Source organism: Capricornis sumatraensis, chromosome 8 (genome assembly GCF_032405125.1).
Source record: "Capricornis sumatraensis isolate serow.1 chromosome 8, serow.2, whole genome shotgun sequence".
In the NCBI taxonomy this organism is placed as follows: domain Eukaryota; kingdom Metazoa; phylum Chordata; class Mammalia; order Artiodactyla; family Bovidae; genus Capricornis; species Capricornis sumatraensis.
In genome coordinates this window covers 70,240,902-70,267,596 of record NC_091076.1, presented here as the reverse complement: position 1 = coordinate 70,267,596, position 26,695 = coordinate 70,240,902, and the positions used below count along the sequence as shown (strand labels likewise).

The window sequence follows — 26,695 nt, the reverse complement described above, 5'->3', positions numbered from 1 at the left end:
ATAGGCCCCAGTGAGAATGTAGTCAGGTGGTGAACAGAAATACATGAATTATGTCCACACAGCAGTGAGTGACCAAGCTCTACTCCCTGTAAGCACGGCTCTGAACCACTGCAGTGTAACAGTTTTATTAGAAATTAGTGTTTGTTTCCATCACCTATGCTGAGCAACAGAGAATTGTAGTTACATGATAAAAGAAGTTCTTTCATGCCAGGACCTGTGCCATCCTTCAGCAGACCCTGGTCAGGTAAGAGATCAGAACCTAATAATGCTGGGCCATGTGATTAACAGTAGGCTTCCAGTTTTCTTAGAAACTGACAAGGTTTAGCCTTCATCCACACTTTTTGTGTACATTCCCCAGGGCTGCTCAGAATTGAAAAATTCACACAGCCAAGAGCTGTTTTCTGAATGGGGTTGGGAAACTCAAAATTCCCCAGACCCTTACAACACAGTCTGATTTTAAAAGCTAAGATGACTTCAGTGAGTTCAATGTTAGTATTTTAAAACCAAAGAGATATTTTCAACCGGAGGAGATAAGTGCCCAGAGTCCCAGACTGTTGTGCTGTCTCAGAAAGAAAAGACTGCTCACCACTGAGACAGCTGAGGATCTCAAAGTCCCAGCAGTGAAGAGAGGCCCAGGGACTGGCGAGGTTAAGGGACAAGCATTAAAATACCTCAGTGGGGAGCTGGGACTTTGAGTATTAAAGGGCTTCGGGAAGGCAGCTGAGGAAATAGACTGGTGGCCTCAAGCAGAAGCATTCCAGTTGCTGTGGGAAACCCAGAGTTGGAATCTGGCCAAAGAAATGGATTTGTCTTCATCTTGTTACTCCAGTGAAGGCTTGAAGAACCGTTCATAGCTGACCATCAAGGTGCCTCACCTGAAAGTCTATGCATTCAAGAATATGACTAGCGTAAAATGCCTGATTAGAGTCACCTTTCTCTTGCCCTAGCACAGGTCTTTGTGTCTACTAACCCCGGCCTGGCATTTCCCATAGGCTCAACTATAAGCAGCCACTTAGCTATAGTCAGAGTAGTCAAGAGACATGAACTTGATCAGCTATGTCTTTTCCTGACTGACTGGGTACTGCTGAGTGCAGTGCTGGTTTGTTAGGTTGGCTGAACAGCTCCCTCCTGGTGGCATTCTTTTAGAAAAGAATTCAGATAAGCAGCTGCCCGCGGGCCAAGCCAAACAGAAGGGAATGAAAACTGAAGCCATGAAGAGGAACTTGCACCCTTACCCAAGGGTGCGGCATCTCTAGAGCCAAATTTACCCAGCAAGAAAGAAAAGAAGAACCCTTTCAAGGCTCTTAGGCTACACACATCCTCCTGTGTTCAGGGACTCACCACTGGGCAGAACCACCATCCCCCAAACCAAGAGCATGGATGGCGGTGGGGGGATGGATGGCCAAGCATAACCACCTCAGCGGGGCCCCGGGGAATGCGGGGCTGTGTTTGCTGTCCTTGGATGATGGGCAGGTGGGTGTGGGGCCCATGGGCTCCAGCCTTCCTGCTGCAGCTCCTGCCCCCCGCCACCGCAACGGCCCTCTGGGCTTACAGTAAGTGAGGACAGCTTGCCTCAGAGCCAAGGGCGAGAGAATCAAAGAGAACAGTCATGTAAGACCCTAAGAGTCAGTGCTTATGTGACTCTGAAGATGCAGGGGTAAACTATCCTTTCTTACAGGGGTGTTATTAGGACCACAGGTCCTAACTTACACAAACTCACCCCGTCAGTGCTCTTCGGGTTGGCTGCTTGGCCACTGTGGCAAAGCTAGAGCTGGTCAGTTTTTTTATTGCTTCTTTCCCCTCCCTTAGATTGACTCTACAGGGAAAGGGGAATTAGATCAGATGACGTGGGTCAGGGCAGATTACAAATCTCCTGAATAAAAGTACAAAGTGCTTTAAAGAAACAGATCCCAAAGGTATCAAAAGGGCCAAGGGTTCTGCTTTACTGTGGATCTTGGAACCCTGGAGTGGTAGCAGAGATACCCAGTCCCCTCATTATTCAACTAAAACTAAAAACTAATCATTTCCTAGATTATTTGTTAAAAACGTAACTCATCAAGCCTGTGCTTAGGAAAAAAGGAGCCCCACCTCCTGTAAGAAACTGGGCCTCCACAGCACCAGAAGCCACCTTCCTCAGCGAGACTCGGTCCCCATGGGCCTCCCCTGAGGCCTAAAGTAGCCTTCAGCAGAGCAAAGGCTCGCTCAGCCAAGGGCAGAGGGGAATGCTCCTAGTGGGAGGTGGATGGGTCAGTCCATTCAGCCCACGGGCAGAAAGGGAGGGGCTGAGCAAACAGGCCAGTCCTCCCGAAGTGCTTAGGGAGCCGGGCAGAGAAACACAAGCCCTCCGCTGCTCAGGCCCTCTGACCTCCCAGGCAGGTCCTGTCGTGCCTCTGGGTGCTGGGGCAGAGACCCAGCCAGCAGCAGAGTGGGGTGGCCGAGGGGGCAGGGCTCCACAAGAGGGGCGATGGGGTGTCCCGTGCCCTGACTCCAGGAGGGTCTCGTCAGTCGCGATGGGAGGATTGGTGGCCGAGCTGCCGGTCATCGTAAGTGCTGTAGCGCTTGACGTGGATGCGGCGGACACGGTCCCGCAGTTCCAGGGTTTCCTCATCTTCACTGGGGGAAGCCTGGCTGCGGTTCCGGCTTGTGGCCTCCAAGAGGGAGTTGTCAGGGACTCGGGGGGTCTCATAGAGTAAGACGTTGAGTGTCTCCTCATAGATTCGGGCCTCTGGGAATTCCACCTGGGACGAGAAAACAGCATGAGGTTTCATCCCAAAGAGGGCACAGCACGTCAGGGCCCTTGGCCCTGCTAACTCCATGAGGCCTCCAGAAGTCTCTTAAGAGACTTGACTTTCTGTCTTGCGAGGGCGGGCGGAGGTCTTCCTCTGAAGGAGGCATGAGGAGATGTATTCTACGGACATAAAGATGCAGAAGACTAGTACCCTGCCCCACCCAATCCCAGAACAGTGGACTAGTATGTGGTGAGGTCAGGGCCTTAGCTCTGTGGTCAGGCCTAGGTACAAACACAGCTCCCCCACTCACTAGCTGTGGGGTCTCAGATTTAACTTTGTGGTGCCTAAGTTTCCAAATGTTAACACTGACCTCAGAGACTGTTGTGAATGTTATATGAAGATTGTAAAGTGTTGAGCAGAGAGCTGGGCACACAGAAAACAAAAAAACCTACTTGCTTTGAGCCCTTCACATGCACACAGATCTCCCCCGAGACAAGCTGCCCTTCCACCCTAGCAGTCTGTCGTCTCCTAAACACCGGGGGGCAGCTGTTCTCCAGGGAGGCACCGTCTGCTGGCAGCCTGGGGAGAGTTAGTTGGGTTTGTTGTGCACATGCGCTCAGTCATGTCCGATTCTTTGCGACCCCATGGCTGCAGCCCAGCAGGCTCCTGTGTCCATGGGATTCTCTAGGCAAGAATATTGGAGGTGCCATTTCCTCCTCTAGGGGATCTTCCCAACCCAGGGATCGGACTTGGATCACTTGTGTCTCCTGTATTGCCACTGGTGCCATCTGGGAAGCCCGAAGATCTTTATATATTTATATATATATGTGTGTGTATATATATAGAATATATGTATATATATATAATATATATGTGTGTATATATGTAGAATTAAATTTCTAACAGCCCTAGTCTCCGTTTTACAGATTATAAAAATTGAATTTATTATCTCCTGTCAAATCCCTTGTGCCTGGCAGTGTGTTGTCACTGCAGAGGCAAGCTGACTGACCAGGAATGCCCAACCACCAAGGGCTAGAGCTATTTCTGCTGCCCTGCACTGCTTCTCCTCAGAACTGTCTCATTTTCGTAACAGTTCTGTTAAATTCATACTTTCATTCTCAGATCTTCAAATGAGGAAACTGAGGCCCAGAAGGTCTAAATGTCCTATCCAGATGTCTTATCAGACCAGAATTCCGATCTGAATTGGGCCAACTCCAGTTACCCCGCTGGTCAACAGCCCTGCCTCTCAGCTGACCAGAGCAGAATTCTGTGCATTCCCTAAACTCCCTGCATTGGCTTTTGTCCTTGAGCAACACCACTGCGGTGGGTGTGGGAAACACAGCAGGATGTGCACCGGGCGGTGAAAGGGTCAGCCGCACGCAGGCAGGCGGAAGCCCCATACCTTGGTCTGCTTCTTCTCGGTGGCATACACGATGGAGGTGCAGCACACCTCTGCCAGCTTCCGACCCTGCCCGTAGAAGGACCAGCAGCAGATCTCATCGCCAATGACGTCCTTGATGAAGAGCACGCGACCGTTGAAGCGCAGGGAGAGCTTGTCGAACAGCTCAATGTTTTTCAGCAGGTGGTCATCAGAGTTGCTGAAAAACCAGTGAGAGCCCACCGGCCTGGGAGTGAGATCCCAGCACAGGGGTGGTGCAGGCTGGGCGCTCCCCTGCCCTCCCCTCCCCCATCGTGCTCACAAAATGAGGGAAAGTCAGGACGCCAGAGGGATGGTGAGAAAGGGTCATGGGCTCCCCTGTGAATCTGGGGGCCTCTGAGGGGAAGGAGGTAAGTTGGATTTAAGTTACAACAGAGAGAGCTGAGGGAGAGCCTCCTCTCAGCAGGCCCAAAAAGAAGGAGGCTGACTGCCGTCTTAACAGGAGGAGGAGGACCTGTTGAGACGGCAGTCAGCCTCCTTCCCTTGCTGCAGGGGTGACAGGAATCACTGAGGGCCTGCAGCCTCCTGCCTGTACCTAGCTATGGCCTGTTGAGAGGACACTGGGGGATGAGGAGGCCACTGGCCCAGATGCAAAGAACAAGGGCTGTCTCAAGAGGAGTTCCAGCCTCTTGGCCTCCCAGCCCTGTAAGAGAATGTGGGGAAAACCCCTGGCCCACTGCCGGACATGACACATGCTCAGTTACATGTTCATGTTCAGTCTTGTCTCCATCCCGGCCAGGGCCCTGCACTGGGTTCCAAATGCCTTGGCCCTGATTCCCCTTCTGCTCTCTTCTCCCAAAACCCAGACTCATGCCAACTGTGCCAGGCGTGCAGGTGGCTTCCCTTGAGTCTGCTGCCCAGTTTGTCCACTCAGCCCTTCCAGCTGCTTCTTCAGCCCTTCCCTGGGCATCATCCCCCACCCTTGCCAGGGTGCCCCCCTACCTGGTGTAGGAATACTTGTTGTTGCTCCTGTTGTACAGCAGCTTCACAACGGGCTGTGAGGGGAGAGAAGGTGAGGGCCAGGGACCTGGCCCCCCCTGCCTGCCGCCCCTGGCGACCCCTTGGAGGTCCCGCCTACCTTGGTGGAGGATTCGATGAGCCTTTCCTCTTCCTTCAGGGAAGTGATGATGGGGATGTTGCACACAGGCTGGTAGGAGTCCTTCTTGTCCTGGGTGACAAACAGCAAACAATCTTTTTCTTCCAGATCTTCTGTTTGCCAGGCTTTTCCCAGGAGCTGTCAGAGCCCCTCTGCCGTGGCTACCCCCTGCTTGTTGAGGCATCAGATAGAGACAGGAGGCCCCTGGCAGAAGAAACTGCCAACTGGCAAGCAGATCCCCACTTTCAGAAATCTAAACTCCAGATACCTAGGCATATAAACTAGAAGCAGGGTCTAGTCACTCCACCTGAGTCTGTCACCTTATAAACTGGCTGCCAGCTTGCTGGGGCTTCCCTTGTGGCTCAGCTGGTAAAGAATCCGCCTGCAATGTGGGAGACCTGGGTTTGATTCCTGAGTTGGGAAGATCCCCTTGAGAAGGGAAAGGCTACCCACTCCAGTATTCTGACCTGGAGAATTCCATGGACTATACAGTCCATGGGGTCACAAAGAATCAGACACAACTGAGTGACTTTCACTCACTTTGCCAGCTTGCTTGGCCTGGGCAACATGGTGTGTCTAACTAGGTTTGGACTCATCTCATACGTGCCATGTGGTCTTCCAGGAACTGCACCCTACGTCCCTGAAGGAGGGAGCCAACCCCGCCCTCATCAACCCGCCCTGCCTCTGCCTCCGCACCTGCAGGGCAGACTGGCACATGTTCACCAGCCCCTGAATGAGGTAATATTTTGCTTCAGCCATCAATTCCTTGATCTCTTGCCGGTTTTGAGGGAGGACGATTGTGTCGTCTCGGAGGTAATTCAGAATGGTGCCAAAGTGCTTCCCGCATCGGTCTATGAGGATCCAGCCTAGGGATTCAGACAGGCCCCCGAGGGTTACTGTTTGTCTCCAGGTACCTCAGGGCAGACAGCAGGCAAAAGCCACCTGGCGAGCCTGGTGGCAGGTGATAAGGAGCACAGAGCCCACAGCACAGGGTAACAGGAGGAACCTCTGGCTCTGAGGCCCATGGCTGCTCTTCACCCCTCCTCCCTGAAACCAAGAAGACACAGGCCCTCCAGGCCCACCTCCTGGCAACACAGAAACCACCCAGCCCTGCCTGCTTTCTGCCCACTGCTCAGGCACTCTGGTGATGGTTCTTATGAGAATCTAGTCCTGTGTGAACATTTAAAAAGTACAGCTCTTCTCCCTGAAAAATATGTACACACACAACATTCCATGTACAGTTTCAGAGATTTCTGAAGCTGCACAAGAACTCCAGGTGAAGGAGTCCCGTACTAGATGAAGAAGAAAAATGAATCTAGATTCCAGATCTGCCAGGCTTAGGCCGTGCTCTGAGGTCACTTCCTTCTCCCACCTCCCACCCCCATCCCGCCCAACAAGCCCCCGTGCCTCACCTTCTTTGTCAGTCAGCACCTCCATGCGCCCACTGAACATGGCCTTGAGCATGGTGTCGTGCCGGGTTAGTGCCCGCACAGTGGTGTAGTACAGGGAACCGCCCACATTGAGCTGGACGTATTTGTTGCCCAGGCCTCCTCCCTTGAAGCCGCTGAGCTTGGGCTTGGCCCCCGAGGCTGGGCACAGACAGGTATCTCCTGACATCTCCCGCTGCAAGTAGATCACCACACGGCAGGAGGTTGGCTTGGAAGGCTCCGCCGTGGTGGAAGGGTCACGAGTGAGTGGCCAGTGGAGGCCAGAGCCTCATACTCTCAGCGCTGTGAGCAGGACATGGGAGAGAAGACAGGAGTCAGTGGAGGAGAGCCCGCAGCTGGGAGGGGACAGGAAGACAAACACTGACCAGCCAGTCATTCTCTCCTTCTGAGCCCAAGACTCCCTGAGAAGCTGAGCCTTAGGCAACGACAAAAAAACATTCCTGATGTTCTTCATGGTACCAGTTACCAGGTCTGAGAGCACAGTTTTCCAGAACCCAGTGCTGGTCACCTCATCAGTCTCCCTGAGACTTGGCCCACCTCTGGGTGACAAAGAGGTCAAGCAAACTCTTGGAGCTAATCAGAGATAGCTCCAGGAATAGACTAGGCAGAGCAGAAGTCCTCACCCTGGGGATCCACCAGTTAGACTCCAGCTGTTTTCCTCTCGAGGTTCCCAGGATCCAAGATTTCCAGCCAAACCTACTGGGAATCTAGCCAGCCTAGGAGTTTCCCAGGAGTCCAAGGGACAGGATGCACTTCCTTTCTAATGACTCCAGGCTCGGGGCAGCCTGCACCAGTGCTTCCTTTGAGCACCACCCAGAGTCTGGCTTCACGAAGGCAAGTAACAACAACTTCAGGAGAACACAGATTGAGCCAGGCTGGAGGGAGCTGGCCAGTGTTCCTGGCAGAGGTTATCCTGGTTCCCACTGAGGTTTCCTGACCTTCCTCTTTTTTGGCATCAGCCCTGCCCTGAGTTCCTGAAATTGTCACCATTTTTCAGGCTAGAACAACTACAGGATGGCTATTTTTGCTTCTTTTTTCCTGAGAGGGGACCCAGCCCTATCTCCTCCTCTCTTCCCGCCCAACAAGAATGGGGAAAAAGAACCAGATGATCAGTCTAAGAACAATTAGGTAATTTGGAAACTGAAACACTGACAGGAGTTTACAGGACAGAGAAGCAAGGAAAGCAGAGGAAGACATAGTCAGACCACCCCTTGTGATCTAGATTCTACATGTTTTGGCTATCTAAAGAACTGCTAGAATTCATTCACTGAGAGAAAACAGAAAGCCAACATTCTTTGCATGTTTACTCTGTTCCAGGTACTATTCGCATATATATCATCACTTCATTTAACTCCTTTGTCAATAAAATATTGAGTGCCTACCAAGTTAAGCAGGAAGAGATGAAATGATACTGTCCTTGACTTCAGGAATTCAAAAAAACGTGAATATTCTTGTTCATTAACAAGAATAAAAATAATAAGAGTATTTATCGTGTCCCTGCTTTGTGCCAGGTTCTGGGGATACAGATGAGAACAAGAGTCAGTCCCGTGAAGCTAACCTCATAGTGGGAAGACACAAGAAAATGAAAAAATGAGGCAATTTCAGAAGTGAAAAACTTACTTAATAAGGCGAGTGACTAGGAAGAGGGACTCATTTAGATGGGGAGCCAGGGTAAGGCTCTTTGGGAAGGTGACATTCCAGCTAAGCTCTTAAGAGCATTCCAGACAGATGGAAGAGTAGGTGCAAAGTTCCTTGGTCAGACGCAAGTTTTAGAAGCAGAAATAAGGCCAAGGTGGCTGGTGCAAAGAAAGAAGGGGGAAGATGGCTGGATGTGAAGTCAGGGAAGGCAGCAGCAGATCATATTGAAGAGTTTGGATTTTATATTAATTGCAGTGAAGATCGACTGTAGGGTTTAGAGCAGGGAAGCGATATGATCTAAGATCACCCTGGCTACTGTGTAGAGAATGGACTCTATGAATGCAAGAGAGCAAGTGTGAAGACCAGAAGTCTAGGCAAGAGACGACGAAGGCTTGGACTACAGTGCTGGTAATGGGAGTCAGAAAAAAAGTGAAATGACCTCACTTCATCATCACAGCATGCTGAAGTTTACATCATTATCTCCTCTAAGTGTAACCCAGAAGTGCACTGGTTTTCCCACATTTACTACTCCACTCTCCAAACAGTGCTTAAGACAATGCCATGCACATTTGTAAGTATTCGTCAATCTGTTAGACTGAAACTGTCCCCGAAAAGATTTAAGTAGGTCCCCGGTGGCGCCAGTGGTAAAGAGTGAAGTGAAAGTGAAGTCGCTCAGTCGTGCCCGACTCTTTGTGACCCCATGGATAGTAGCCTGCACCAACCTCCTCTGTCCATGGGATTTTCAAGGCAAGAGTACTGGAGTGGGTTGCCATTTCCTTCTGCAAACACAGGAAGTGCAGGTTCGATCCCTGGATCGGGATCATCCCCTGGAGAAGGAAATGGCAACCCACTCCAGTATTCTTGCCCCGGGAAATCCCATGGACAGAGGAGTCTGGGGGGCTACAGCCCCTGCGGTTGCAGAGTTGGACATGACTGAGTGACTGACCATTCATCCTGGAAAGAATGTCCAAGGAAAGGCCAGGACAGGTGCTGTATGAAGTACTGAACTCCTTTGGTGGTTTGTCCAGTATGGATGAGATTAGCGCCCCGCCCCAGCAGACTGCCCAATTAAGTAAGCTTGAATGGTATGAGATAACTTTACCAAACTGCCCACCCGGAAGGAATAAATCCACCCCTTAACAGGTTTTAACAAGTTCTCTATGCATTTTGTGTCTAGCCCCAATTTCCCCAAGATCAAAGAAAAGGAGCTCACCAAAGGTTAGGCGGCTGCCAACAAAGGAAGACAAATCCAAACTAATCTATTCTTTTCCAACAAAGCAATTGCTTTGAGCCCCTGGATGACGTCAGCTGAGATTCCAGTTGCTCAGATTCCACCCAGGCCAATACGTTCCAGGAATCCTGTGGCAGGTGACGCCCCAGAAGGTAATTCCAGTGAAAATGAAGTTTCCACTGAAAGCCTCAGAGCTCTTCCTTCCGGACTTTGTGTGTGGGTATTTGGGGATGCTAGGGGCCTATCTGTGTCACACTAGGCAAAGCGAATGGGAACCTAAGCGGAATAAAGGGCAAACAATCACGGCGGTGTTAGAAGGTGGGGTCCTAAGGAAAGAAGGTCCCAGAAATTCGTCACACCAGGGATGGCGAGGGGAGGAGCCGATCTTGGTCAGAGAGAGCGGATCTAGCAGAAAATCCAAAGTGTAATTCTATTGCTACATCCAAAAGGTGTGGGCAAATTTATCCAGACCCAACCTCTCCATGCCAGTGTAGAGTCTTTCCCAACTCGTACCCCTCCTCACTATTGAGAAACAGAGACCGGTTCTGACACCCATTCCCAGGGGAGGATTTGAGCTCTCCACACCCACCCCCCTTTCGCCGTCCCACGCCTTTTCCCCAAGACCGCGTGGGGCTCTCTTTGCTCAGCCCAGGACCCAACCATCCCTTCCCCTAGGGCATGGGCCAGCTCGGCTCTCACCCTCCCCGGTGGCGCCTCTCCTCTCAGCTGGGTTGCAAGTCGACACCGTGCCGCCCCCGAACTGTGGCCGCTCGAGCTCCAGCAATCCCGGGCCGAAACTCGCATCCTCCACCCAAGGACTCCGCCCCAAGCCGGCGGGAGCCTGAGCCTAGAAGGCAGGGCAGGCCCAGCACCCAATCAGGGCGGAGGGAGGGGCCCCTGAGAGTATTTTGCGCTGAGAGCATAGCTACTTCCGGCAGCTTTTCCGGCGCAAAGGCTCTGGGTCTCGTAGGCTCTGGGTCTCGTAGACAGTTATCCTTCCTCTCAGGCCTCTGTTTCCCAGCAGGCCCTGCGGGCTTGATGGGTCTAAGTGCTTCCGGGGTCGGGAAGTGACGTTAGACGTAAACAGGTTCTGTCGCCGTGGCAGCGGTTGAGGCTGCTGGGCTGGGTGTCGGCGGCAGCCGACTGGAGAGAGGCGCTGACTTCCGACGTTAGCCTGGGTCGCCGGCGCTGTCGCTGCTGGGTGAACAGGTAGGCCGTGACCCCGGGTTGGCGGGCTTAGGGCAGGCCCGGGGTGAGATTAGCCTAACAGGCCCGTGCCCCGAGGAAAAGCAATCCCGGGGCGAAAGAAACGTGGTAGTTCCGCCAGGCTCTGGGAGCGGTTTTACCCCCGGCTAGGGCCTGGAGCTTTACGCGCTGCTGCTCGCAACTATCTTAGGAGGAAACCGCGGCTCAGATTAAGTTCAAGGAGTTTACGTAGTGAAGACGCGAGCTCCACACCCAGGTCTTCCTAATTTTCCCCACACCCCACGGGTGGAGCCTGTTCGGAGCGCCCAGCGTGGTTCCGGGGAGACCCCGGGGGTGGGTTTGGAGGAGAACGCGTCACCCTCTCATGTTACTGGAGCTCAGTCCGGCTCTTGTGCCCGGTGTTCCTCAGATGCGCGTGTGGTGGGAGTTGGGAGAGAATCCGGTAGTCGGCTTTGAACCCTCTCCGCTTCTTCTCCGGTCTGACCCTTCTCATTCAACTATCCCTTCCAGCCGTGCAGCTGGCTCAGGCCAGGTACGCGGGAATCTTGCCTGACTCTCTTTCACTCCTCCCCAAACCCCTGCCTCAGTCATCCTTTGCTAAGTCCTATCAACTCGACTTACAAAACATTTCAAATCGGAACACTTTTCTTCAGCTCCAAGCCTTGGTTACTGAAATAGCCTGCTCTGTTTTCACAGTCATTCATACCACATACATTTGCTGAGTGCCAGTTTCTGTGTAGGCATCATGTTAGATGCTAGGGTAACAGCAATGAGCAAGATAGTTGTAGCTCCCTCCTCTTTCTTCCTCCGACCCATCCTCTATCCTGGGTCTTGGTGATCTCTCTAAAGGGCAGATAGTCAGATAGACTATGCCACTCTGCTGAGAATCCACTGGCTGTCCGTTAAACGCTTATGAGAAAGCGTTTCCAGGCTCGTTACTGCAGCTTTCAGAGTCCTCCGCCATCCAGCCCTACCTAGCCTTCCCATCTCACCTCATCCCGTTTCTCTTTATCCCTTGCTCAGCCTTTCAGCCACCCTAGCCTCTTGTTACAGGTTCCATTTCTCATAGCCTCAGCATCTTCACAGGTGCTTTTCCCTCTGCCTAGAAATACCTCCTCCTCCCTTCACTTGACAAACTTCTGGACAGCCTTTAGTTCTCAGCGTGTCACTTTTTCAGAAGACTTTTGTTTGCAGTTTTGGGGGGTAATTTTGTGTCCACATGAATTTTATCCTTCTGCTACAGCTTCATGTAGCACCGTGTGCTTTTCCTCATACTTTTATCATAATTTGTGATTATTTGTTTACTTCCTGCCCAGAGGTCGGGAACTTAAAGCACTGAAGCATTTTCTTCACTACTCTATCTCCGGGACAGTAGATGTTTGTGAATAAATGCAAGCTCTCTGGGAAGGGAGTGCGAATTGAAGCAGATCTTTGTGCCCTCTGGTTATTTGAAGCAGTTTGTCTGGTTAGTTACTTGTGTGTGTGCTCAATTGTGTCTGACTCTTTTGCGGCCCCTGGACTGTAGCCCGTCAGGCTACTCTGTCCATGGAATTTTCTAGGCAAGAATACTGGAGTGGGTTGCCATTTCCTCCTCGAGGGGGTCTTCCCAACCCAGGGATTGAACCTGTGTCTCCTGCATTGGCAGGTGGATTCTTTACCACTCACCTGGTAGGTGCTAAATGCTTAGACAAGCGGTCTTCAACCTTTTAGGCACCAGGGACCAGATTCATGGAAGACAGTTTTCCCATGGTCAGGGGGCAGAGGCAGGGCGGGGGTGATGATTTGGGGATGATTCAAGTGCATTACATTCATTGTGCACTTTATTTCTATTATTATTACATCGGCTCCACCTCAGATCATCAGGCATTAGATCCCGGAGGTTGGGGGCCCCTGACTTAGACTGTGTGTGTAAATAGGACAAATAGGAAGACAGATCTTTTTAAAAAGCCCAATTACAAGGGAACTCTGGATGAGTAAAGTGTTTCAAAAGGAAGATGCTAGTTGACTTACTTGAATGGACTGCAGTGAGACTGAAGGCCCTGGGCCATACACAGCTAGACATGTGTTAGTTGGCCCACACAATGTTGGATGTGGGTTTTGGGTGTGTTTTTTTTTTTTTACTTAAAATTTTTGAATTAAAGGAGATACTGTTCTTTAAAAGTCAGATTGCATACATAAATCTGGATTTCTGGTCCTCTTGAAAGTCAGTTCTGGCAGCAGTGGAACTTGATTCTTTTTAACCCTTGCTCTTTCTGTGGTATACCTACCCTGGCAAGTTGCTCCCAGAATTACCCCATTCAGAACAGAACTTCTCTAACGTATCAGGAAGGGAAACAGGGGAGGCTGGGGGAGATGAGAGGGAAGGACTGGTGCAGGGCCAGGCTGTGGTAGCCTTTGGAACACTGGGGGTTTCCAAGTTGGTTTAGGAGCCAAGAGCTAGACCTCAGTAGCATTGCCTCCCTTTTTAGACAGGGCATGTGCTCTCTTATTTTTATTTTGTGTGTGTGTGTTTAAGCCAAAATGAGGGTGAGTTTTCAGTGTTTCCTTCCCAGAATTGAGGCATCCTTTGGACCAGGAATGCGAGGTGGCCTGGGAAGGGAGAAGATAACTCTGCTGGTTCTCATCTACAGAAAAAAAAGACAAACATTAGCTTGGGCCACAGGGTATTTCTGCTCTGGCTCTACCCGGGTTTCCCTCCCCATCCTCTGTCCTTTCGACTTCTAGTCAGGAATAGGCCCTTCCAGTGGCTTTGTGCTCCTGTCCAGGCTGTTTCCTCTGCTTGGAATGCCTTTCCCTGACCTCCTTACTTGGCATGTTCTCGCTGATATTTCACTCCTTTTTGTGTTTTCTGCTAGAAAGAGACTGACCCAGCTTTGGGTCCCAGTTGAGGCAGGTGTGCCTGTGGCATACATTATGGGTAATATTCTTACCCCTGGCTTCTTGTGTTTTTTTTTCCTGTGTTTATTTTTAACCCTAATTTTTAATTCACTCCAATTTTCTCTTTTACTTCTTTCATGTTCCAGCACTATATTTGAAAAGCTCTTTTATGTCCTTTTGGGTACATAACTGGGGATAAAGAAATATGCTTATGGCTCCCAGCTTAGTTCACACATCCCTCCCTCACCCCGAGTTAACTGTTCTCTTTTCCTCCAGCTCTTTAGTGATATTTCTGTGAAAGCACTTAACACAGTATAATTTTGCAGTGTCCGTGTCTGTCTCCCTCCAGCTACACTCTGTGCTCCTCCAGGGCAGGCACCATGTTGCGCGCATCTTTATCCCCAGCATCTAGCAGTGCTGGCATGTAGTTGGCACTCCAGGAATGTGTGTTGAATGAACGATGCCTGTGACAAGCAACTGGACTTTATTCTTTCCTGACCCTTGCTCCTATGACACACCTCTCCCTGGCTGACCCTGTCAGAGAAACTCTCTTCTCTGGGGAAGCTGGAAGGCAAACAGGTGAGGCTCAGAGAGGCGGAGGCAGAGGGAAGGGAGGGAGCCTTTGGAACATCTGGGCTTTTGGCCTTGGTGTCCGGGACCAGGAGTGGGGCTGGCCTGGAAGCTGGCTTCTCCTTGAGGGGCTGGGAAGTGACTGGGGACTGGGGCTGGTTTCTTTACAGCCATGGCCAAGGACATTCTGGCTGAAGCAGGGCTGCACTTTGATGAGCTGAACAAGCTGCGGGTGTTGGACCCAGAGGTTACCCAGCAGACCATAGAGCTCAAGGAAGAGTGCAAGGACTTTGTGGACAGTGAGTGTCGTCTGGGGGGACATGGTGCCACGCAGCTTTGTGTCTTGCCCCCACCCTGACTGCAGCTCTGGGCCCTGCCCGAATGGAGCTGCTGTCTCCCAGGAGGTTGAACCTGGCCCTCCTGAATTCCCATGTGCCACCCACCTTGTCTGCGTGCCCTCCTATGCTCTCAGGTAGTCCCAGGGCACCAATCAAACACTGTTGTAGAGACAGGAGGATGTTTGTTTAGGTAGGCCATCCCAGGAACCTTCAACTTCAGAACCATGACTTGGGGGTGGGAAACGGAGTTAGGATTTGATTTCTTGGGAGAAATAGTGTTCTCAGTGGCAGACTTTCCATTGTTTAGAGTGAAAGTTGATCACCTGGAGTTTGGAGAGGCAGTTCAAAAGACTCAGTGGTCTTTTTTTTTTTTTTTAAGCTAGTGATAGCCAGGATGCCGCCTGTCCCAGCAGCCAAACAAGCCCAGTAGCAGCAAATATAGAGCAGATGTAGCCAGTATCTGAGCCTTCTGGGGCATCCATAGGCTCTGGAGAGAGCTTGACTGGCGGAAGGTAGTGGGTCCTCTCACACGTCTTCTGAACACTCTGTGTGTGTCGTCCTACCCTCTGGGTCTTAGTTTAATCCTCGGTAACACGGGTTCCACTATACCCAGGGACACTGAACAAATGAGATTAACTCCTTAAATGCTTTGAGCTTTTTATTAGCTCTGGTCACAAGTGGAAAGCCCCCAGTCCCCATCAAGTCAAATCTAGTGTCTTACCTGCGGCTTGCCAGAGGCAGCGTTCATATCCTGAGGCGGTCCTTTCATGAGGTCAGTCCTTTGTGCTTCCCGTCATTCCTAGGACAGCAGAATGCAGTCCATTCCGAAGGTGCGCCCATCAGGAGCCTCAGAGCCTGAGCTACAGCTTCTGGCTGGTTCAGTGGGGACTCAAGATCCAAATATACCCCAACCCAGTTCTGGGCTCACGGCCACCCTTCTCTAGTTTCAGATCAAGGCTGTCAGACACCAAATGGCTTTTCACACAAATTAGAAGAGGCGGTTAGCCCTGCCCTCTCGCCACAAGGAAATGCTGAGGGAGAGTGGTAAGGCTGAAAAATAAAACATTTGTTTTTGTTCTTCTTTCCACAAAAGAAATTGGCCAGTTTCAGAAAATAGTTGGTGGCTTAATTGAGCTTGTTGATCAACTTGCAAAGGAAGCAGAAAATGAGAAGATGAAGGTAAGGTCAGCAAGTATTTCGTCTGACTTTTGGCCTGGTTCACTAGTCTCTCATCCTTCTGCCCCCCACCTTGTTTTTAATCTGGTTCTTAAAAAAATGATTCTGGCTGTGCTGGGTCTTCGTGGCTGCTGTGTGGGCTGTCTAGTTGCGGCGATCCGGGGCCGCTCTTTGCTGTGGTGAGCGGCCTGTCACTGCAGCGGCTTCTCTTGTTGCAGAACACAGGCTCTCGGGTGTGCAGGCTCGGGGCTGTGGCAGCAGCTGCAGCGCGCAGGCTTAGTTGCCCTGTTGCCTGTGGAATCTTCTCGCAGCAGGAACGGAACTCATGTCCCCTGCATTGGCAGGCAGATTCTTAACCACTGGACCATCAAGGAAGTCCCCTTATTTATTTTGGTGGGGAGGGCTAGGTGATGGGGGGTTCTTTTTAAATAAGAATGCCTGTGCAAATATTGAATGATTATGTTGCATACCTGAAACTAATATATGTCAGTTATACTGCAATTTAAAAAAGTCCTGGTCCAGTTAACTGACTGTTGAACTCTTACATGCCAGTATACTCTGTTTCCTTCAGTCTTCACATCATCACTGAGATATGATGAGTATGATAGATGGTTTTCCCTCATTTACGACGGAGCAACTGAACTGGACTTACCCTCATTTTATAAATGAAGAAATGAAGGCATGCAGAGTATAGATGACTTAGCAAAGGACACAAGGCTGAATGGTGCACCAGATGGGCCACTGTGCGCCAGGCCCTGCAGATCCCTAGGTCTGCAGATGCTGAGCTACCGCTCTGTTCTCACCAGGCATTTTGGGATCAGGAGGTTAAGCCTTCCTCTGACTTACTCCTAAAACTCTGAAGCTCAACCTTTCCCCACTCCATAGCCCCATGGTTCCTTCTCCAGTTGAGGACTTTAAGGAAGTCATGACCTTCTTTGGCAATATCATGTTTTTCTAGGCCATTGGTGCTCGGAACTTGCTCAAATCTATAGCAAAACAGAGAGAAGCCCAACAGCAGCAACTTCAGGCACTAATAGCAGAAAAGAAAATGCAGCTTGAAAGGTAAGTTTTGTCGTAAAGCAAGTTCTTTACTCAACTGCAATTCTGTTTTTCCTCTTGAATGGTCACCTCTTACCCTTGCTCTTCATCACTGTTCTCCCAGGAATAGTGTCTTATCATCCTGATTTGAAGATTTTAAAAATAAAATTAATTGGATGGGAAGAAAGTTTATTAGTCAGAGAGCCTTTCGTAGTTTGAGGACACACACACTTGAGTGTCTGGAGCTGGCTGGCTCTCTGCAAGGGAGCTACTCAGAGCTGCAGACTTCTCAGGGGTAGCCCTAGGCAGAGCTTTGCCTCATTTCTCCCTCTCTTGCCCTCACTAACTTCATTTTAAACTCACACCATTTCTTGGAATCATCTAAGTCGCTTCTGTTCTTCTCTGGAAGAATTAAGTTCATGGTTTATTTTATCCATTTTGAGAGCTTCTAACAATTTTGTTTTTCAGGTATCGGGTTGAATATGAAGCTTTGTGTAAAGTAGAAGCAGAACAAAATGAGTTTATTGACCAATTTATTTTTCAGAAATGAACTGAAAATTTCATTTTCTAGCAGGAGGGCAAAAAAAGGGAAAAAACCCCCACAACCCCCAAACCAAAAAAACCTCTATCATTCCATGACTTGACCAATGACCCAAATGTGTCATGTGAGAAGCTGTGTGAAGAACTGCAGCATCTCTGAAGGCAATAACAAACCTGGGGGAGTTTGTTTCAGATGTCAGTGCTTATCTGCAGGTGAACATCCAGTGGCCATTGTGGTCCAGGTTCTCACCTCTTGCATTCTTAGTCTGAACTGAGCAGCCTGTCAACTTTTTTTTTTTTTGTAAATTCACAAAGGTTTGGAAGGAAAAGCAATAAATTATTATTTTCAAATGGCTTGATCTACCTCTTTTCCATGCCCTTGAAGTATACATTTATTAACCCATTGTAAGAACCCTGGACTCTCTAGCCCTTAGTCCACAAAACAAAACCAGGCAGTGGTCAGCAGCTACCTTTATTTTGACCAGACACACAAGTCAGATGATATTCCCCCAAAATCAGATCATTAGGGCTTGTAAGCAAAATAGGCAAGAAGGGGGAACTAACCAGGACCAGCATCTACCGTTTTTCCTGTGCGTTCACAAGTCTTTCTGAGTCGGCCTCGAGTATGAACTTAAAGCTATTAGGATAACAAATAAAGAGCCCTTATCTGCACACACTGGACCTGTCATGGGCAGCCCCCCACCCCTACCCCAACTGGGTACAGGACAAAGAATTATGAAACTACTTGGTAGGATAAAGTTATCCAGTAGGAAGCATTCCTCCAGCTCAGGCTTGAGACACCAGACCTCAGAGTAAAGGAACCCATGTCGTCTGTAAAAACTAACGGAAGACTAAGGTTTAGAAAGAGAATGAACAAGGAGACTTTAAAAATTCTCTTCTCCTGGGATGACTGATTTTAGGACAGAAACAATATACCTTCCAGTTTGACCCATTTCCAACTGAAAGTCATGCCAAGGTTGAATATTAAAACTAAATTTATAACCCTCTTACAGAATATTTCATGCCTACCTAGGGGGAGGGGCAAGGAAACAATTTTTAATGAATAGTAGAGAGGTGTAATTTCAAACTGAATTTTGCTCATCAGTGATATTCTGTAGAGACTCATGAGTCATAGTTTTAGTCACATGTATCCTGTGAGTTGAATGACTCAGGAACATGCCAAGCAGGCCATGTTTCTTGGAAGTTTATCTAATTTCTGGTCTGGTTCTGCTTTGAGTAATCCTGCAGTGGCACCTGGGGACACGCTGAGGAGACCTTTGGCACCACTTCCTATCACCTAGCCCACACCCCTCTGCCCGTCCTCAGGTGATCAGTCAGTCTGTGTCAAAGCCCTTGGAAGGTGAGGGTTTGGTGTGCCTCCTGCCAGGATCTTGCTCATGTGTGTTGCTGCTGATATGGTTCAGATTCTACTGAAAACATGGGTTCTGAGCACTGTTCCTGGTACTGGGTCCAACAGGAAACTGCCCAGTGGTCACCTCTCCCCTGGACCTGGGGGCATTTCTTTCATTTTTTCTTTCTCTTCTCCTCAGACTTGTAGTAGGGGTTCCGTGCCATGAAAAGCAGAAGTATAAGAGGGATGAGAAAGTAGGGGATATAGACAGATATCAGGAATAGTCGTTCCTGGAAAGTCTTAGGTCCTTGTCCTCTGAAACGACTGGCTTTGGAGAAATCGTCGAGCAGCACCGTGGAGAGGATGGGAATCAGAGTTGTCATGGTGTGAACCGAGTAGATGATGGCAGGGATGCGGATCCACTTGCAGCCTCCTGAGGTCAGCGAGGGGAGAAAGAGCCTGGTGAGACCTGCTCATGGCTCCTGGGAGCCCGCCACACCCTCCACCCTGCTCCCTTCCGTTCAGTCATTCTACCTCCTTTTCCAAGTGGAAACAAATGGAAAACTGGATGCGATATAATAGCATCCAACGTGCAGTCCTTATGTGACAGCTGGAGCCCTAGCACCGACTGCCAAAGAACACGGGTGGAGTTGGAATCAGAAAAACTCTGGGGCAGTAGAATGGCCATTAGAAGGTAAACTCAGCCGGTCTCAGATACAGTGGGTGGGGAGCAGGCAGCTCTGCCAGCAGCATCTCTCTGCTAAGTACATATGGATGAGAAGAATCAACGGATTCTGCTAAGACATGGATTTGAGGGCTCCGGTGGGAAATAACCTGTATGAGTTTATTTACAATGAACACTGGTATGGCCACCTTTTTATAAACAATAGTCATATGGGGACACTGGAAGAATAATCTTTAAGTGAGAAGTCAGGCCACTTAGGGATAACTTGCTGCTACTGCTTATAAGCCAGTATGATACTAGCCAAAGCAGAAAAATAAAAGCCAAAACAAAAAATGCTAGGAAAACAATAAAAGGGAAGAAGTTCAGTCGGTAAAGTAGCCTCAGGTGGCATGTGTGCGAGATTTCCAGTTGACTGAGGCAGTCCTGCAGCCGCACTGACCCTAGACACTATCCTGAGCCACACTGGTGTCCCTTCACAAGATCGATCCTGACCGTTCCCACTCCTGTATCACCCTCACACATCCTCCAGAGACCGTTCCCCTTCCTTGGTGGAACTTTCCCCAAAGATTTCTGAGACCTGGTCCCAGAGCAAAAATGGGATTTCTCCATTTACTCACCTTTGAAGAAGGCATATGCTGCGATGGGAAAGAAAGGCAGCTGAAACACAAGCTCGCAGAACAGGAAGGATGTGAACCACACCGGGGGGTTCTGGAGCAGCGGGTCTTTGAACTCCTTGATATACCACTGCTGCAGGTTTCTCAGCTGGGAAAAGATGAGAAATATGGTGAGTACAGCCACCTGGGAGGACTGGCTTCCGCAGCTCCAACCCTCTGGACGTGCCTCTCATCACCCAGCCCCCTGGGCAGCAGAGTCACAGCTGGTGGGCCAGCAGCACTCATGGCTGGCTTCAGTGGTGCAGCCTAGATGGTCATTTAATTAAAACTCACAAGCTCTCCCAGGTGGCACTAGTGGTAAAGAACCCACCTGCCAATGCAGGAGATGTAAGAGACACGGGTTCACTCCCTGGGTCAGGAAGATCTCCTGAGTAGGAAATGGCAACATACTCCAATATTCTTGCCTAGGGAATTCCATAGACAGAGGAGCCTGGTGGACTACAGTCCATGGGAGTCGGACACAACTGAAGTGACAGCACACACACACAAGCTCTAACTCAAATGTACCTTCGCCAGCAGCTTTTCTCAGCTCTTCCAGCCCCTGTGTGCTGCCCAGAATTTATCTGTGATAACATACATCCAGGTGTTGCCTGTCAAGAGCAACACTGAGTGGCACTTAGTAAGCTCTTAGTTTGCTGAACACACAAACAGGATGTATTGGGCAACAGTCTCCTTCTTTATAAAGAAATGATATGAAAACCATCCTGAGGTTTGTCTTTTCACAACAGCAACTGCACACCAACCTCCAAGGGCCAGATTTCCTCAAGTACAGAAATGAATTTTTTTTTTTTTGGTGGGGTAGGGGGTGAATGGAAAGAAGGTAAATCTAACCTCTGTGAAGATGCAGTTTTAGACAATTTAAATAATCCCCAAATCTCAAATTCCTCTTCATTCGTAACTCCCCTAGTTTAAAAGATTTTGTTTGGTTTTCTTGGGAGATCCGTAGGATATTTGTAGAGAAACAGACTATAGCTTTGTGAGTGGCCTCAGTGCTAGCATGGGCCCCTCCTTCATGATAACGCTGCCAAAACGAAAGAGGCAGATCCATGTTGCCGGGGAGTGGGGGAGGCAGCAAGGGGGTCTGAGGTTGCCCCTTTTGTACTCCTAGCCCGAAGCCTAGGGCTCTCCCCAGAGAGATTACTGAAGGTCTGTGGCATTCAACCTTCTGGAGATGGCGCCTTGATATTATAAAACAACTTCCAAGCTAGGAATCTGGCTTACAATGGAAAATCCAAAGATACTTTTCCTGTTAACTTTTAATCTAAAGACTTGTGAAATAAGAGGCCTCTTTGCTGCGAGTGACCTTTACACACACTTAGTATAATTAATGACAGAAGGGCCTCAGCTAGATAGCCAATTTATTGACCAAGTGATCTTGAATTTGTATTTGACTTGAAACTTAAATTTATGGAAATATCCTTAGCTTCTTCCTAAGCACTTTTCAGGATAGTCATGTGGTAGAAAATATTCATCAAGGTTAAATCCCTGCATCTCTCCTGGACTCTGTTTTCTCATCTGTAAAACAAGCAACTTGGACTAAATGTTTTTTAAGATCCTCTCTTGCTTTCTAGATTTAATTAAAAAAAAAATTGGAGGGACAGACCTATTTTAAAAGATTTACAACAAAATTTAAAGGCATTCTGATTCATTTGAACTTCACCTACTTAATTAGTATTCATTCTCTCAGATCCACTTATTTCATAAATCCAAGCAGATATGTACAAGAAATTTGTCATTTCTAAGAGGTTCAGAATTATAATAGCAAAATTTAAAATACAGTTGACCCTTCAACAACATGGGTTACAAGGATTTTTTTCAACAGTAAATGCTACATGGTCAGTCAGTGGCTGGTGAATCAGGATAGGGAGGAGCGTGAGTACCAAGGGCTGACTGTAAGTTATAAGTGGATTTTCAACTGTTTGGAGGGTCAACACCCTTAACCCCCAAGCAGAGTGAAGAGCATGGTACCTGGGGGCAGAGTGCCTGAGCAAAGCACACCCTAAGCTGGTTACCTAATTATAATACCTACCTCATTGTTGGTAAGATAAAAGCAGTTAATACTTAGAGTCCTAGAACAATGGCTCAGTTCAGTTCAGTTGAGTCGCTCAGTCGTGTCCGACTCTTTGTGACCCCATGAATCGCAGCACACCAGGCCTCCCTGTCCATCACCAACTTCCAGAGTTCACTCAGACTCACATCCATCGAGTCAGTGATGCCATCCAGCCATCTCATCCTCGGTCGTCCCCTTCTCCTCCTGCCCCCAATCCCTCCCAGCATCAGAGTCTTTTCCAATGAGTCAACTCTTTGCATGAGGTGGCCAAAGTACTGGAGCTTCAGCTTTAGCATCATTCCTTCCAAAGAAATCCCAGGGTTAATCTCCTTCAGAATGGACTGGTTGGATCTCCTTGCAGTCCAAGGGACTCTCAAGAGTCTTCTCCAACACCACAGTTCAAAAGCATCAATTCTTCGGCGCTCAGCCTTCTTCACAGTCCAACTCTCACATCCATACATGACCACAGGAAAAACCATAGCCTTGACTAGAACAATGGCTAGCACACAGTAAATGCTAAGATTACTTGAAAATAATTAATAAGGACTTGGAATTCAGTTTAATCTTACTAAATCTCAGCATGCAACTAGTTATTGATTATTCCCCAAAAAGGTAATAAAACTGTTTCCATTTATAGCTGACTCACGTTTGACTCAACTTACCACTGTTATCCATTAAAATATTCACCTGGCCTACGCACATGGATTTCTAGACCAGAGCTGCTACTGAACGGTCTTGCACTCCTCTAAACTTAGAATGAGCACACAGCTGATTTCAGGCCTAGATGCTCACCTGTTTTTCCTTATTTTAATAGAAGCAATGCTGCTGCTGCTGCTGCGAAGTCGCTTCAGTCGTGTCTGACTCTGTGCGACCCCATAGACGGCAGCCCACCGGGCTCCCCCGTCCCTGGGATTCTCCAGGCAAGAATACTGGAGTGGGTTGCCATTTCCTTCTCCAGTGCATGAAAGTGAAAAGTCAAAGTGAAGTCGCTCAGTCGTGTCCGACTCTTCGTGACCCCATGGACTGCAGCCTACCAGGCTCCTCCGTCCATGGGATTTTCTAGGCAAGAGTACTGGAGTGGGGTGCCATCACCTTCTCCATCTCCAATGCTACCCAGATGCAAATGATATCACAAAATGCTTCCATCCTCTCCAAGTCTTAATCCAAACTGAATTCTTACTGTTTCACAGAGTTTTTTCCTAAGAGTTGATCTGGTTCAAACCAAGAAAGATATTTGCAAATTTCAGTCTAACCATTATGTGATCTCTACAAGCTTTTTAGTTCGAGGAGGAAATTTCTTCTCTTTAGGGAGGAAAAAACACAACAGATGTTAAAATTTGGCATCTTTTTCAAGGAGAATCTGAAAATAACTCAAGGCTTTTATTATTATTTTCCCATATGGAAGAAACACATCCATCATTGCCCACCCCAAAGCAACAAAGGTGATTACAGACACAGGCCTTCAAAGCCGAGATACCCCGGTACAGCTAAGGCCTTTAAATAACATCAGAGATATAGACACAGAGTTTTTCTGGTCAGACATGGCCTGCTTTGGCCCTTGACCTTCGACAATAAGTCAACTGAAAAAAATAAAGCTAAGAAAACTTTACCAAATCAAATATGTAAGTTTAAATGGGGTCTTTATGATTTTGAACAAATTTTAATTGTATTTTGTGAGCAAGGACTTGTGGGAATGGCACATTCAGAAAAGATAAGAAAGGGATTTCCCTGGCACAGTCCAGTGGTTAAGACCTCGCCTTTCAATGCAGGGGATGTGGGTTTGAACCCTGGACAGGGAGCCAAGACCTCACATGCCTCGAGGCCAAAAAACCAAATCTATGCAACAGGAGCAGTACTGTAACAAAGTCAATAAAGACTTCAAAAACAGTCCACATCCAATTTAAACAAGAGAGAGAGAGAAAAACAGCTGTTCGGTCCAGAAAGGCTGGCTACCTGGAGTAATGTAACTGGCCAGGAGTAAAGGGACTCATAACACGTGAGACCGTAAACAGGCAGCCTGCCTGAGTTCTGTTGGCCAAGATCATGTACCACCTGGGCCTAGGCAGTAGGCTGGCTGAATAATCTTAATCATACTAGCATGTATGAATGTAACCCCATTTGGCAAAAGTGACTTTGCAGATGTGGTTAAAGTTCTGGATCATGAAATGGGTAGACTATCCTGGTTATCTGGTGAGCCCTAAATGTAGTGACAAGTGTTCCTACAAACGTCGGGCAGAGGGAGATTGAACTAAAGAAAACAAGGTAAAGACAGAGGCGGAGATTGATGTGATGTGGCCACGAGCCAAGAACACCTGCAGCCACCAGAAACTGGAAGAGGCCAGGAACAGATCTTCCACCAAGACTTTCAGAAGGAATCAGGCCTGCAAGACTCATTTCAAACTTCTGACCTCCCAAACTGAAAGAGAACAAATTCGTGTTGTTTTAAGCCACTTTATTTTTGTAACTTGCTGCAGAAGCAAGTGGAAACTAATACACCTTGTATATGTTTGAGCTTGTGATTTTACTCAACTCTCTCTTTCTTAACAGTTGAAGAGCCCTGACTTGCCCAAGGTGCTCAAGAGGTTCTTAAAAGAACCAAATCCCCAGACTTCAGTCCAATGAAGTCTTGCCACACACAGCCTACACTTTTCCCAGGAAAAGGAAGGTCAGAGATCTTCTTAGTTACGCTTGGGGCTAGAAACAAACCAGACTATGGAGTTGGGGTATATTGTTGAGCAGTGGTTCTTAACCTTTTTAGTACGGTCAGACCTCTGAAAAAGTTGATGGAAGCTATGGAGAGCACAGGACACACACAATTCTGCATACCCCATGAGGGGTTCATGGGTCTCAGGTTAAGAACCCCTGCTTTGCAGAGAAAAAGCGTTTAAGGAGAAACAGAGGCAAAATCATCTTTAGGTAGACAAGTCAGGCTTGCCTATAGTTCTGCTGACAAACTGGAGAAGGGTAGAACTGAGGACTGGAATTCCATGATAGTAGGTTATAGGGTCCAGACATGAAAATTAATCTGAAAAAATCAAAAGCATTTAAAACAAAGTTTAAAGAGTGTTCTCCAACAACCAGGAAATGGGGCCTTTGCCTGTATTTCTACTCAGATGATCATTCCTATTCAAACACAATTTTTAAAAAGGCCCTATTTGCAAGGTATCCTTAATTTACTTCAGAGATTTTGAAGTTGCAGGATCCTAATCTTGAAATTAAGACATTCTCTGCCAATTTCTTTATAGACGCATCTAACTCTACGTGCACGATATTTCTTTGGGATTAGTCGGTATTTTTAAAGTCCTCCCAGGAAACACAACTTTAAAACCAATTCCACATGTAATTTAGACACTGGTTCATCCACTCTGTTTGTGTGTGTGTGTGTGCCCAGTGGCGTCGGACTCTTAGCGACTGTAGCCCACCAAGTTCCCCTGTCCCTGGGATTTTCCAGGCGAGAATACTGGAGTGGATAGCCATTTCCTCTTCCAGAGGACCTTCCCGACCCAGGAATCAAACCCATGTCTCCTGCATCTCTTGCACTGGCAGGCGGATTCTTTACCCACTGAGCCAACCTGGGAAGCCCATTCATCCAGACCCTTTCCCTCAAATACGGACAACTGACTAGAGCTGGGGTATGAGAGTCTTCAAAAAAAAAGAGAGAGAGAGAAGAACTGTCTTCAAAGGGGGCAAGGTGTTTCCCCCCTGAAGCCTGGGAGAAGCCGCCGGGAGAAACAAAGAAAAGCCCAAGACGTCGAGGTAAAGAGCGCCGGCGGAACCCAAGGAAAGTGGGAGAGAACCCTGAGTGGGCGAGGCCCGAGGAGGCGACGTGATGGGGACGCTGGGGCAACCGCTGCGACGAGGGACCCCAACCCCGGCGACCGGGACCGAAGGCGCCCTCACCTCGACGGGATAGAGATCGCGTGGCAGAACCCCCTGCAGGTCCATGAGCAGGGTGATGGGGATGTGGGAGAGGAAGTAGAAGCCCAGCAACCACTCCAGGCCGCGCCGGGCGCCCAGAGTCCCCATCGTCCGTCGGTTGGGCTGAGCGGGAGCCGAGACGACACTCACCGGAACACTACGTCGGGAAAGCGCCGCGCCTGAGCGGTCCCGGGACCCCCGCGCCCCGCCCCGTCCCGCCCCGCCGCGAGGGCGACGCCGGCTGCTCCCATTGGCTGAGACGCCGCGCGCGGGCCGGGAGCGTCCGCAGAGGCGGCCCGGGGACAGTTCCCATTGGTTGCGAGGAGCGCCGCGTGAGGCGGGGGCGGGGCTGTCCGGGGCTTCTCAGGGCGTCCGGGTCGCACACCGCAGCGCTACCCGGCGGCCTTGTGTCCGCGGCCGCGTGGGCGCTTGGCTTCGTGGCGTTTGCCCTCCGTGGCCCTTTCACTCATTATTACTCTTCCGTTCCTTCACTCCATCCGTTTAGTGCTTGCCGGGCGGCTCCTTTGTGCCGGGCCGTGGGGACTTAGCGGGGATGGAGCGCCCAGTGCAGTGGGGTCTCACCCACCAGGGCCGGCTGGACATTGCGTGGTGGTGGTCCGTGCCGTGGCAGCAGTCCCGGGCCTGGGAACAGGGGGCAAGATCCCTGGCCTGCCGGAGTTGAGGGTACCGGA

At 49.3% G+C, this 26,695-nt stretch overlaps 3 protein-coding genes across 7 annotated transcripts; 1 reads left to right on the top strand and 2 right to left on the bottom strand.

Annotated features, from left to right (window-relative positions):
* Positions 1-124: 124 nt before the first annotated feature.
* Positions 125-10,379, bottom strand: TNFAIP1 (TNF alpha induced protein 1). Of its 2 annotated transcripts, none has more exons than XM_068979139.1 (7): positions 10,280-10,379; positions 6,676-6,993; positions 5,960-6,129; positions 5,246-5,335; positions 5,110-5,162; positions 4,132-4,327; positions 125-2,738 (listed from the first exon to the last, which is right to left on the bottom strand). In XM_068979139.1, exons 2-7 carry the CDS (start codon positions 6,878-6,880, stop codon positions 2,502-2,504), a joined length of 951 nt encoding a protein of 316 aa, XP_068835240.1. In that variant the 5' UTR covers positions 6,881-6,993; positions 10,280-10,379; the 3' UTR covers positions 125-2,501. The 2 variants fall into 2 exon arrangements, with proteins under 2 accessions (XP_068835240.1, XP_068835241.1); XM_068979140.1 differs by having other exon boundaries at positions 6,676-6,886; positions 10,280-10,374.
* Positions 10,380-10,675: 296 nt separating this feature from the next.
* Positions 10,676-17,666, top strand: IFT20 (intraflagellar transport 20). 4 transcript variants are annotated; one of them, XM_068976543.1, is made up of 6 exons: positions 10,677-10,789; positions 14,013-14,242; positions 14,404-14,532; positions 15,665-15,750; positions 16,706-16,809; positions 17,254-17,666. In XM_068976543.1, exons 2-6 carry the CDS (start codon positions 14,173-14,175, stop codon positions 17,333-17,335), a joined length of 471 nt encoding a protein of 156 aa, XP_068832644.1. In that variant the 5' UTR covers positions 10,677-10,789; positions 14,013-14,172; the 3' UTR covers positions 17,336-17,666. The 4 variants fall into 4 exon arrangements, with proteins under 4 accessions (XP_068832647.1, XP_068832644.1, XP_068832646.1 ...); XM_068976545.1 differs by having other exon boundaries at positions 10,744-10,789; positions 14,069-14,242; XM_068976544.1 differs by having other exon boundaries at positions 10,762-10,789; positions 14,034-14,242.
* On the bottom strand, positions 17,407-26,160 carry TMEM97 (transmembrane protein 97). The gene is made up of 3 exons (XM_068976542.1): positions 25,986-26,160; positions 19,979-20,123; positions 17,407-19,109 (listed from the first exon to the last, which is right to left on the bottom strand). Exons 1-3 carry the CDS (start codon positions 26,109-26,111, stop codon positions 18,850-18,852), a joined length of 531 nt encoding a protein of 176 aa, XP_068832643.1. The 5' UTR covers positions 26,112-26,160; the 3' UTR covers positions 17,407-18,849.
* Positions 26,161-26,695: the final 535 nt, after the last annotated feature.

Bases quoted from the DNA above. Each gene is read 5' to 3' on its own strand.
- TNFAIP1 (XM_068979139.1), bottom strand. From the start codon at position 6,880: ATGTCAGGAGATACCTGTCTGTGCCCAGCCTCGGGGGCCAAGCCCAAG. The intron at 6,130-6,675 runs GTGAGGCACGGG...CTGAATCCCTAG, and splicing joins GGTGCTGACTGACAAAGAAG to GCTGGATCCTCATAGACCGA. The intron at 5,336-5,959 runs GTGCGGAGGCAG...TTTGTCACCCAG, and splicing joins TGTGCCAGTCTGCCCTGCAG to GACAAGAAGGACTCCTACCA.
- IFT20 (XM_068976543.1), top strand. From the start codon at position 14,173: ATGACACACCTCTCCCTGGCTGACCCTGTCAGAGAAACTCTCTTCTCT. The intron at 14,243-14,403 runs GTGAGGCTCAGA...GTTTCTTTACAG, and splicing joins GGAAGCTGGAAGGCAAACAG to CCATGGCCAAGGACATTCTG. The intron at 14,533-15,664 runs GTGAGTGTCGTC...TTTCCACAAAAG, and splicing joins GTGCAAGGACTTTGTGGACA to AAATTGGCCAGTTTCAGAAA.
- TMEM97 (XM_068976542.1), bottom strand. From the start codon at position 26,111: ATGGGGACTCTGGGCGCCCGGCGCGGCCTGGAGTGGTTGCTGGGCTTC. The intron at 20,124-25,985 runs GTGAGGGCGCCT...ATCTTTTCCCAG, and splicing joins GCGATCTCTATCCCGTCGAG to CTGAGAAACCTGCAGCAGTG. The intron at 19,110-19,978 runs GTGAGTAAATGG...CGCTGACCTCAG, and splicing joins AGCATATGCCTTCTTCAAAG to GAGGCTGCAAGTGGATCCGC.